Here is a 13,315-nt window from a genome sequence, read left to right on the forward strand (position 1 = left end):
TTTTATTTTTTTCCCTATGAAGGACTGATTTTCTGGACTTTAATTTTAGACCTATGCTGTCATGTGACTAACATATATTTCAAAAGTAAAAAAAAAAAAAGCCCAAGAAACTCAAGCACATATGACGTTAAGTTTTAACCTTCACCCCCAAACATATGACAAGTCATGATTAAAATCATGATGCAAATGCAGCCTTTGAATTATGTAAGATATAAATATTTGTCCTTGAACAAATTCAAAATATCAATGGACATATCTTTAAAATATTTAAATAAAATGTATTTTCTAAGTTAACACTTAGAAATACCCTAAGGACCATACTATTTTCAGGGTTAGTTACATATAAAAAGGAATATTAGAATTCTGGGTACATATATGAGTTGAGAGTCTCCCTTCCCTACATGACTCATCTCCACATAGAGTAAAAAATGACTGGCCATCTGGAAGATCAGATCAGATCAAACAAATGCATTGCCCACTGACTCCCTGATCTCATTCTGTGCTAGGCATGGAGAAGTATCCCCATATATGTGTTCTATTTAAATCCCTCCCCCTCCCAAATTCTTTATTGATTTCTGATAATTTGTTGTTTTGGAGTGCTTTTTTTTTTTTTAAGAATAGTACATGCTCTAAGTTTCAACATATTTTTTTTTCAACTCTAGATTTAAACGTTAAGGTTGTCAAATATATAATAAAATTTTGAATAATGGTAGAAATACAATCAAATTTGGAGATAAATATAAAAGCAGACTTACTCTTGGGTCCACGTTGAGAATTTTTCTGTCTCTTTTGTATTTGAAAAGCAAGCCTTCTGGATTATCAGCAATCACTTGATAATTGGGAGTTGAATTCCAAACAGCAATTTGACTGTCCCAGTTGTAAAAGCTATAAAAATAAATATTTATTAGGAATTTATATGTATAGTATATAAAATTGACAAATATATTTCAGAAAATATTTGGGGGAGTTCAGTTGCAAGATAAGTGGATCAAATCATAATTTGTATTACCATGTAGATTACATGTACTTAAAATTCTTGCAGAAGAGTTTAGACTGGGTTATTCTCAAACCATTTACATATTTCTCAAATCAGATACATATTTATGGATATTTTGCATGATTTCCTGCTTTGGACACTCTAGCATCTAGGGTCTATTCCAGTACAGTATTATATTCCCAGGAAGTCAAGAAGAAAATTGATGCAATTTAAAGCTATTTTTTCCTGCTCAGACTCTTCAGGGTATTAAGAATATTCAGGTTATTAAGAAGCTGTTTACAAAAAGGAAAGCCAGGCTAAGTTTATCATCTCTTTTCATTCAAAACAAATGAATTCATTTCTTTCAGGGTCTATTTTTCAATAATATATTTTCTGGGGAGTGAGGAAACAATTTGCATCTGATAGGTTCCCATAGACCAGGCATGAGGTAATGTATTCGGTCACAACCCATGTGAAGTTGTTCTCAGTTTGCAGACAAGGCAAACAGACTAGGGGAGGTTAACTAGCATAGTCAAGGCCTTGAAACTAATATGCCATAAAACTAATATTTCAACTAAGATCTGTGCTTTTTTTCAAACATATGTGTTCTTTCTCTTGTTCGACATTGCCAGCAGTTTATCCTTTTGTTGTGGTTGTTGTTGATCTATGAAAACTCCTATTTTTTCCATGTCTTATTTTATACCTACTTGTCAAAAATGAATATAATATTGTCATATGGGTTGGAAGAAGAATACTCAATATGCTTATTTTACATGTCTTATTCCTGTTAACACATTTCTAATATTATGCTAATAGGATCAAATATTAATGCATTTCTGGTATGTCTAATATTATCCTATTTCCATGCTGTTTTGCCCTCTATTACTCTCTTTATTTATTTTGAAAGAGTATATTTTATTGATTAAATTCACTCTGAATTATATTGTTTTCTGAGGCATCGACTTTTGTGCTATTACCCGAAAATGTAATGTTTACCCTCAACTTTTTCCATACTCAGAAAGAGCCTTGGAGGGTATATTAGTGATAACTGTTTCCCTCTCGTTCCCCACTACTCTTTCTATGTTCAGGGCATAGGGATGTCTGCCCTTCCTAAGTCACAGAGTTAGGTAAAGTGGTTTTGTAACCATCTTTGTCTGTTTAGTTAGTCCTTCTTGAGAGAGCAAGAATGACTATTAAAAAGGAAAAGATGGTGGTGAATTGAGGAAAGGAGATGAGCATTCATGGTTTGTGGGGTTTTCACTTTAGCTAGTCTTCATAAGTGGGATTTGTCATGGCAGGCTTAGCCTCCAATAAGGTGATGGTAGCTAGCAGCCTATAATATCGTATTGGTTATAAATTAATTTCACTGGTGAAGGTATTAGGAGCCAGTTTGACTATGCACCCAAGCTAGATTCTTGAATTCAATTTAATACATAACAGAAAATCATTTGACCTTCATCTTACTGACTGTTCAGTTAGGAGTTTGCTAAATTGGAATAGGAAACATGGGTGTGATTCTAAATCTTTCATATAATTATCTCTAAATAATTATTTACGAGATGTATAGATATAGGTAATCCCAGCAAAATGCTTGAGTCACAGCTATGATTGGAAGTAACATGGCTTATATCATACATTCCTATCTTGTTTCTCACATCTAAAATTAAAAGCCTTGTTAAAGTCCAAGTAGCCTGTGTGTGTGTGTGTGTGTGTGTGCGCGCGTGTGCGCATGTGTGACTATATAAAAAGCTAATTTGCAGGGCTCTTTAATTTTTATTTTATTGTGATAAGAACACAACAGCAGATTGAACCTTTTACAAAATTTTTAAGTGTACAATACATTACTGTTGACTGTAGGTACAATGTTGTACACTAGAGCTCTATAACTTATTCATCCCACTGAACTGAAACTTTATGGCCATTAACTAAACCCCTAATTTCCCCTCTCTCCAGCACTAGGTAACTGCTGTTCCTCTCTTTGATTCTATGAATTTAACTATTTTAGATACCTCATGTAAGTGAAATTATACAGTATTTGTTTTTTGGTGATTAACTTATTTCACTTTGCATAGCATCCTCAAGGTTCATCCATGTTGTCCCATATTGCAGAATTTCGTTCTTTTTAGGGCTGAATAAATATTCCATTGGATTTATAAGCCATATTTTCTTTCTCCATTCATCTGTCAATGGACATTTAGGTAATTTCCATATTTTGTCTATTGTGAATAATATCTTTTAGATCACATATAGTTGAGTGTTTTGTGTGTTTTTTTATTCATCTCGCCACTCTATGTTTTTTTTTTATCAAGGAGTTTAATCCATTTACACAAAGTAATTATTGATAGGAAAGGCTTATACTCTTGGCTTTTTATTATTTTCCATTAGTCTTGAAATTCTTTTGTCTGTCTTTTTCTCTTTTACTATCTTCCTTTTTGTTTGTTGATTCTTTTATTGATATGGTTTGAATGATTTCTTATTATTTTGTGTATATCTGCTTAAAGTATTTTTTTGGTGGTTATCTTGGGGTTTACATAAAATATCTTCTAGTTTTAACAGTAAATTATAAGCTGATAATAACTTAAGTTCAATCACACATGCAAACTTTACACTTTAAATTCTCTCCACATATAGTTTATGTTATTGTTGTCATAGTTTACATTTATTCATATTATGTATATTTTAATATATTTTAGTTATAGTTATTTTTAAACTTTTGCCCTTTAACATAATAGAATTAAAAGTGATTTAACCACTATCATTATAGTAATACAATACTCTGTATTTGTTTACTGGTATATATTTACCTTTATCAGTGAGTTTCATACTTTTTTATGCTGCCATATTTCTGTTTAGTATCCTTTCATTTCAACTTAAAGAACTCCTGTTAGCATTTCTTTTAAGGTAGGTCTAGTAATGATGAACTCTCAGAGATTTTCTGTTTTGGGAAAGTCTTTATCTCTTCTACATTGTTGAAGGGCAATTTTGCTGAGTATAGCATCTTGGTTGGCAACTTGTTTTCTCTCAGCACTGTGAACATATTATTCCACTCCCTTCTGGCCTACAGGTTTCTTCTAAAAATTTGCTTATTTTCATGTTAGTGTGTCCTGTAGATATAATGTCACTTTTCTCCTTCTTTCAAAATTGTCTATTTGTCCTTGATTTTGTCAATGTGATTATAATGTGTCTTAATGTAGATTTCTTTCAAATTTATTTAAATGGTATTTCTTTAACTTCTTAGATCTGAATACCCATTTCCTTTTTCAGATTTGGGAACTTTTCAGCCATTATTTTTTTCTTTGAGTAAGTATTCTTGTCCTTTGTCTCTCCCTTTGTCTGGGAATCCCACAATGTGTATATTGGTCCCTTAAGGATGTCCTTTAACTTTTCTTCACTCTTTTTCATTCTGTCTTCTTTTTGCTCCTCTGACTTATTCCCAATGACAAGCCTTTGAGTTTATTGATCCTCTCTTCTGTTTAATCCAGTTTGATATTAAAATCCTCTAGTGAATTTTTTAGTTCAATTATTCTGTTTTTAGCGTCATGATTTCTGTTTTGTACCTTTAAATATTTTCTGTCTTAGCTGAATTTCTCACTTTGTTTATGTACTATATTCTTGATCTCAGTGAGCATCTTTATGACAGTTATTTTGAATTTTCTTTTAGGTAAATCATATTATTCATTTCTTTTGGGTTAGTTTCTGGAGATGTATCTTATTCCTTTTTTAGGGAACATTTTGGCCCAATTCTTGATTTTTCTTGACTCTGTTTTGAGGTCCACACATTAGACAAAGCAGGCCACTCTCCCAGTATTCATAGACTGGCCTCATACAAAAGACCTCTACCAATCAGCTTGGCAAGAGATTCTGAGGGCTTCTTCCTACTTTTTCCTCCCCAGGTGAAAACAGGCTGCTGTGGGTTTTGTATGCTTGCTCTGTGATGAACAGGTGGTAGAATCTATGGTGCCTACCAACCCACACCACTGTCTCCATTTTCCCCTAGGTTAGTGGTTCTCAACCTTCTGGCCCTTTAAATACAGTTCCTCATGTTGTGACCCAACCATAAAATTATTTTCCTTGCTACTTCATAACTGTAATGTTGCTACTGTTATGAATCATAATGTAAATATCTGATATGCAGGATGGTCTTAGGCGACCCCTGTGAAAGGGTCGTTCGACTGCCAAAGGGGTCGTGACCCACAGGTTGAGAACCGCTGCCCTAGGTGGATAGACTTTGCAAGACACATCAGAGCTCCAAGACTGGCAGAATAGAAACCAGTCCTCTGAGAAGTCCCCTCAGAAATGGTGGGGATCAGGATATATAAATCAGCCCCTTCATTTCCTGGGAGAATTTGATCACTAGGGGGTTTCCTTTTGATCATAAGGTACAGCAAGAGGGTGTCCCAAGCCTCTCTATTAGCTTTGGTAAGGCTGGTTTTGCATTTGCCTGGGGTGTGCAGGAGCCTTTCAGTTAGTTTTTGGATTTCTCGCAAAGGGATTTTGTCTGGGGATTGTTGCCAAATATGTGTGTTTGTAGCGGGAGAGAGGGCCTGTAGTTTCCTACTCTGCTACTTGCTGATGTCACCAATACAGATGCAGAATGGGCTAATGCATATTTTAACCTTAATTCCACTCCTTTTAAGCCAACTACATTCAGATCCTCACTCTAGATATTGTCATGAACCATACTCTATTGAATTTTTATTGTCCCCTGGTATTCTTTTGTTAGTTAATGTACACCACTAATTTGGCTTCACTGAGGCCTTAGGTTCCTGGCTTTCCCTTTCTATACTAATTTACAACAACTAGTTTTTTTTGTTTGTTTGTTTGTTTTACTTTTTTTTACTTATCTACAATTCATAAGATACTTGCCAGTACTTACAAATTTCTTACTTATTTGGCTTTCTTTATATTGAAAAATAGCAGCTTTAGATCAATCCAAATGTTTGATTTCACTGTTCCTGCATACGATCTGTGATAATTTTTGCTGAATTTAACATACTGGATACTATTCATATAACTTTAAATTCAAAATATATAGCTGCTTTTGGATTCTAGACATTGCAGAGTACTTTCTCATGTTTTTAGTTATCATTCTTTATCATTCATTACATTGTTTCCACTCTCCAATTTCTTCACTTTCTTCCTTGCTCTCAGATGATCTCACCTCTTACTTTATTAAGAAGATAAAGTACATTAAATGGAAACATGATCAACATCCGGTGCCATCACTAGCAAATTTCTTTATATTGGCAGTGTCCCTATTTATTTCCATTTTCAACTCAGAGGAATAACTGCCTCCCTTTCTTTACAAGATAAAAGTCATCTCCATGTGTGGTCTGAAGTTTATCCCTTTTGCCTCTTAATACTTTCAATAATTGTCCAAAATTTCCTTAATATTATCAAACTCACCTCACCACAAAATCTTTCCCCAGAACTAGCAAATACTTATAAATCATCCCAACTAAACAAAGAGCAGGAAAAAAGAGAGAAAGAAAAACAAAAAAAATAAGAAAAGACAGGTGAAAGACAGAAAAAAGTAGAAGAGGAATAAGAAGGGTAAAGGAAAGAACAGAAAAGATTAAAAAACTTACCTAAACTTAGATTCTCTCCAGACTGTTACATTTTTCTCCTAAGACATCATAATTAAACCTATCTTCTCCATACCAACCCATCTTCTTCCTCTCAGTTCTCTTGCCTGAGCTGCTGTTCCATATCATCTGCTCAACTGTACTTGACTGGGATCAACCATAAACTCCTAAATCTCAGTATATCAAAAGCTAAGTTTTTCTTTCTTACTCTCTAAATTTATTTGTCTTTCTTGTGCTGTCTATATCAATATGTGGCACTCAAGAAATGTGTATTTATTTAATAAACGATGCATACCCATTTCTAATATTATGTATAATTCCATTTATTATATTATTTCTGTTATAATAGAATTAAAATAAAGAAGTAGCAAGAATAGTCATTTTTAAAGGAAATTAAGACAATTTACCTGAAATATTGATCTGGGACTTAGAAAATATAAACCCTGATGCAATAATTCAAATTTTCTCTTATCTAAAGTTCAGAGGTTGAACTATATATTGAAAAGATTATTTATAATGCTAATATTTTACTGTTGTAAAAGCCATCTTTGATTCAGTAAGTTCTTACACATTATTTTGATTTACATCTCATTGTTCACATCTTGAATATACTTATAGAAAATTTCAAACACATTGTATCTACAATATATAGAAGGTAAAAGATACTTTTATGAATAATTTAAGGTTTTTGTAACAAAAAAACAAATTTCCATTTTCTTCCTATGATAAACATCCTAGGAATTGTGTATTTTAGTGCACAGGTATAAGAATTACTTATACACATATATACAAATAAGTTCAAATAATAAAATGAAATGAATATGTGGAAAGTCTGTTCATTATGTGATAAGGGGGCCTCAATGTATGCTTTTGAAAACAATTACCTGTTTGTCATCTATTTTACATGATAACTCCTGGAACAAGAGAAAATATTTTGATAACATCATAGGGCAACAGAGCTTTGGACTACCAGGAGAAAAAAATATAAAGGCATTTCTCCAGAATACCATGTTTATACTAGTTTTACTAAATATCTTCCTTCAAATAGAATGGGAAGGGCATATGTATGGAAATTATTAAAGCACAAAAACACAATGTTAGCTTTATTTTTAAAAAAATCATAAAATATATTTAAAAGCAAGCTAAGGTCTTAGGAGTTAATACAGAACAAAAATAATGATTATAACAACTCCTGTATCCAGTATATAAAACATAGTGAAAAAAATTAAATCCATACCAAGTGAGCATGAAATTTGATATTACAGAGAACACATCACTGAAAATTAAGTTGTTTTCATGTAAGATATTTTTCCTCTGAATATAAACAACAGTTTATAATGATTAGGAAAAATTTTTTCTTTCAGACTCCATAAATAATGGAACCTTTTTGTGTTTTATGCAGTTGGACCAGTAGGCATTTAAGTACCTAAAATTTGCATGTAAGTATAAAGTTAAAACACAGTTTAGTTGAGAGAAAAAGAAAGAAGAAAATATTTATAAAATATATTTTTTAGGATAGAGACATATTTATATTTAAAGGAAATCTGTAAACATAAAATAGCCTTGGAAACTTAGAGAAATAGCTTTATGGAATAAAAAAGATTTTTATTGAAAATGAAAATCCAGAAGATCTTCTATCAATCATGGTCATTAAGTGTTAAACATTATTGTCTTTCTTTTTATCTGTCTAGTGAGCCTGCAAGTAGAATGACCTTATAATTTTATTGTCCAAACTAGGATCTTTTTGAGACAGAAGTGGGCTGCTAGTAACAATTGTGCCAAGACAACATGGGTAAGCTCAGATGATGCTGGGCAAACTGAGATATGTGGTTTCCACACCTACAAACCATTTAACACTGCTATTTTAGAGTTGATTGGACCAATGTTTGTGTAAAATGTTTTCAAAAATTTCCATAGATTTGCCAAAAATATGATAAAGATGTTGAAATAATGCTAAAATGTGTTCTTGTGGTTGATCCTTTTTATTTCATTTTATTGCCATGGAAAAATTATATTATGTGGAATTGCAATTGTGGTGTAGAGACATAAAATTTAATGTAGAATAATAAATATTCCTATTCTTTTTCTATTTTTCAAATAATGTCAAAGCAGTAAAACATTCTATAATAACTAATCTTCTGAAGTATCGTATTCCATGTAAAAATATAATTTGATCAGTTATTTTGGTTGGTAGGAATATGATTAGTGTTTCCATAAGTTAGTTAACTTGGCTCTTATTTGTGAATATATATTGTATTCCCAAATTAAATCAGTTATTTAATAAATGCATATGCCAGTTGGGAAAATATAGATAACTGTTGAACAACCCACTGTAACTATTAAAATAATTGAGAACATTAAAAACCCTAGTGACAGATAGTCAGAAGGGTCACTCAATTCAGTTCAGTTTTGGGCATCTATTCTGTGCCCACAATGGTACTGAATATTTAACAATGAAAAGAAACAGTTCTTACCTTCAAGAAACTCATAGTTTGTGGGATGTCAAAAATACAAACAAAGGATTACAATACAGTGTGAAAATAATACAATAGAAAATTTATAGCCCTAACCGGTTTGGCTCAGTGCATAGAGCATCAGCCTGTGGACTGAAGGGTCCCAGGTTCGATTCCGGTCAAGGGCATGTACCTTGGTTGCAGGCACATCCCCAGTGCGGAGTGTGCAGGAGGCAGCTGAATCGATGTTTCTCTCTCATCGATGTTTCTAACTCTCTATCCCTCTCCCTTCCTCTGTATAAAAAAAATTAATAAAATATATTAAAAAAAGAAAATTTATGTAAGGTATTTTACGACCATAATGGTAAAAAAAGAACATATGTCTTAGTGAAATATATTCTAATGAGATTTTCCTGATGGAAGGCATCAGGGCCAAGCATTTCAGAAGTTAGATTAGCTAAAAACTGAAAAATGTACATACATCAGTGTTAGCCACTATGAGAGATTTTCAATAGTACACTGGGAGATGAGGCAGAAGGTAAATTGTTGTGGGTTGACATTAAATATGAAATGTGATTCTTAACTATCTCTTTAATGAAGAGAAGAATCAAGCTACAGAATGTTCTAGATATTATGTAGCTAAATCAGCATTCAGTCTATGACTTTCAGGTAATTATTTCATTGCTTTTCTGCTGTATGTCGGATTTCTCAGGCTAGGCAAAAGTCCCATATCCCATGAAAGCAGTCAAGATTCTCCCTTGAGAGCAAACCATAGGAAGAGGAAGGCAAGGGATAAACTCCAAACAGAAAACTTTCTGAGCAAAATTGTCCCTTTAAAATGAATAATACAAAGTAAAAATGAAGCTACAAAGAGGGAATTGTTTCATCACAGGGAGTGTACAGAGTGTCCCCTCTCAAATATTGGGCCTACTTCACCGGGTGCATTAGAGCAGGAAGAGAAACCTTGGAGCCAGATGTCTATGTGTGTGTCAAAAATCAAAATAGTTTTCCTGGCCAAACTAGGGGGATGATTGAAATAAAGCCATTCTGGGCAGCTTCTTTATGTTTTTGGCATGCTATGGATATTGTAACGAGTAGATCTTGTTGGAGAAATTACTTATATGAGTACCAGAGTTATCACTGAGTGAGACACAGTGCTCTCCCAGATGAATGGAACTGATGATCTGGTTCAGGACCTCTCCATGTCCATGGCGTCATTCATGGCAATTTTCCCAATTGTCTAGATTAAAGGGCTGATCCACATATTAGGCTCTATCTCCTCCCACCCAGCTAGGCCAGCTGAGAGGTTCTAATAAGGTAAATGTTTACGTGAATAGGGTTTGGAAAAGATTCCTGCTTCAAAGTAGTCCTTTTGAGCGTTTTTTTCCTGCAGGCAAAGAGGAAAATATAGGGTGCCCCCAAAAATGTATGCGCTCTTTAACAGCTGATAGCTCAATTGATGTTTCTTTCTTTTCAAATTTAACCCATTGAAAATAATAATTATTTAAAGTGTGCATACATTTTTGGGACCCCCTGTATGTTATGTAGAGGCCACGTGACTTAGAGCAAGGCACAAAGTTGAAAGAAGTGCCTGTGAAATCACATTGATTCATTCATTCATTAAAAAAAACAACCCTTTAACATTAATGGAAATAATATACTATATGTCAAGCACAATTTTATGTGTTTGGAATAGAATTAGGTATAAGATATAGTCCCTGCCTTATGATTTTATTGTCTAACAGGAGAAAAGAGATAATCCAAACAATACAAATATGCCTGGAATTCTATGGGAAAGATAGAGGAAGGAAACTTTACCTAGACTAAGGGAACCGGAGGAGAATTTAAGGATAGCTTCCTGGAGGAAGTAATGCTAGACCTGAATCTTAAATGAATTATAAGAATTAGCCAGGCTGAGGGATGGAAAAATAATCTTTCAACTAGATAAGACAGCATGGGGAATGCATGTTGTTGAGAATCAGAATGGAGAATGCTGGAAGTGAAGTGGCCAACAATTCAGTATCAATAGAACAGAAAGTGCAAGCAGGTGGGAGAGAAATGAGATTGGCGATATACCCAGAGAACAAGTTACAGAAGGCCTTATTTACCACACCAGATCACATTATATTTATCCTGTAGGCAATGGGAACATCTGAGGGCTATAAACAGAAAAGTGACATGGCCAGATATGCAATTTGGATAGATTATTATCCTTGAAGTGGGTGGAGAATGAATTTAAGGGCTGTCAGTGAAGAGTGCTAGAAGCCAAAGGATGTTTAAAGTCTGTTTCATTAATCCAGGCCAGAATTAAAAAAAAAAAGATGACAGGTTATGTAGTTGGAGAAAAAGAGATACACTAAGGGGATATATAGCAGATAGCAATTATAGAAGTCATTAGTGAGAAGTGTTATAGATAACTTTTAGGTTTCTAGATTGGAAGATTGGGTGGATAGTGCTGTCATATTAGAAGAAACATCTTTTCTTTATTCTCTAGTAATTTGGTGCCAATGAGAACATTTGCCTGTGATTAGACCCTATGATCTTAGGTATATCCTAAATATTTACTAATGTTATAACCTATTATTGGATTGGTTTCCTTAGCATTATTTAATGACCACCTTTGCCTTTTATTGCAGTCTTTGGCTTAAATTCTGTTTTGTCTGATGTAAGTATAGCTACCTCTGCATGTTTTTTGCTTTTGATTCCCATGTGCATGAAGTATCTGTTTCAGTTTGTGTATCCTTAAAGCAGAAGTGAATCTCTTATAGGCAGCATATAGTTGGGTTTTATTTTATTTTTTAAATCTATTCAGCTACTCTATGTTTTTTGATTGAATAATTTTTTCTATTTACATTTAAAGTGATTATTGATAGGTGTGGACTTACTATTGCCATTTTTTTTGACTGTTTGCAATTCCTTTTTTCCTTTCTTCTCTTGTTTTCCTCCTTTGTGATTTAATAATATGCATTTATGCTTAAATGTCTTTCTATTTTGTATATTTATTATAGGTTTTTGTTTTGTGGTTACTGTGAGGTTTACATAAAACATCTTATTTTTGTAATAGCCTACTTTAAGCTGATAACTTAATTTCAATGTATACAAAAGCTCTACATTTCCCCCTTTTTTTGTTTTTAATGCCACAATTTACATTCGATATACATAAGAGCCTAAGAAGGAAATAGAGAACTGCATATACATGTAGGAGTACTAAGATAAGGCAAATCAAAGGGAATATGAGGTATTACAAAATAACTGGGAGACCCTCCCCCTTGTCAAATACAAGAAAGAAATGTGAATATGAAGACCAAAACTTGGTGGCTGTTATTGATAACTATCCTCTTAGGGGTTAGTGTATATTTCTCTTAGGTTAAGGAAATAATATAGATTAAAAAAAAATGTTTGCTGCTTCTATTGGAATTATAAGAATAAAATTCTGTCCTTTAAAAATTATTTAACTCAACACATTATTTCTATCCTGGAAGATCTCGGCAACTCAAATTTTATGAATATTAAAATATTTTGAATGCTTGATCAGCAGCATCATTACTCATTTTTATGTTATGAATACTGAGAAGTTCTTTAGGCTTATTAATCTAGGAGTAATAAGTTATTTATTATAATTGCCTTCATATTTATGAATAAATTTATAGAATTATAACTTCCCATGGTAATTCTATGTGGTAAGAAAGTATTTTCATTGAAATAAATGTCAGTATATTGGGAAGCATTTTCATTGAAATAAATGTCAGTATATTGGGAAGAGAAAATTATGGCATGTCTTAGGTCCTAGGGATCAGGCAGAGGAGTCAGGAAGAAAAAACTAGGTGTAAGTATGTTGTGAGGGATAGTAGACACTTTTCCAGCCTCAGATACTATAGCTGTGCCTTGATATGAAATGGCTCTGAATGTATGTAAAGTAAAAGAGATGTGTAATTTAGAGCCATATATAAATGAGCAATATGAAAAGAGGTTTAGGCAGCGTGGAGCTGTGATGGAGGAGCATAATGCTGGAGGAAGACACTTCCTGCTCTGCTATTATACCTGGAGAGGCATCACCAGATTAGCAGTGACACTCCAGGTCATTAAAGGACCTTTCTTAAGTGGACAGGAGCCTTGTATGGATTATCAAATATTGATATTATGTTCGTCCAGGAAATGGAATCATTTGGCAACACAAGTAAGATGACTTTGAAAAGGTTGAAGTTTCTGTGTGTAAATTACAACCCTCCTGAAAGGAGAGACACCTTAGCTTCTAAGGGTCTGGGTTTCAACAGGGACAACTTGTGGAAAGGGGTCTGGTT

At 33.3% G+C, this 13,315-nt stretch overlaps 1 protein-coding gene across 1 annotated transcript in view; it reads right to left on the reverse strand.

The window, feature by feature from the left end:
* Window positions 1-13,315, reverse strand: part of CFAP299 (cilia and flagella associated protein 299) — a 552,389-nt gene that overhangs the window by 16,780 nt on the left and 522,294 nt on the right. Inside the window, exon 5 of the mRNA XM_070409369.1 lies at window positions 756-885. Within this exon, the coding sequence (XP_070265470.1) occupies window positions 756-885 (130 nt within the window). The remainder of the gene's footprint in view (window positions 1-755; window positions 886-13,315) is intronic.

The sequence above is a fragment of the Myotis yumanensis genome, unplaced genomic scaffold (assembly GCF_028538775.1).
Source record: "Myotis yumanensis isolate MYYU_CA2020_CCGP unplaced genomic scaffold, mMyoYum1.0.hap1 SCAF_1, whole genome shotgun sequence".
NCBI classification, from domain to species: Eukaryota; Metazoa; Chordata; class Mammalia; order Chiroptera; family Vespertilionidae; genus Myotis; species Myotis yumanensis.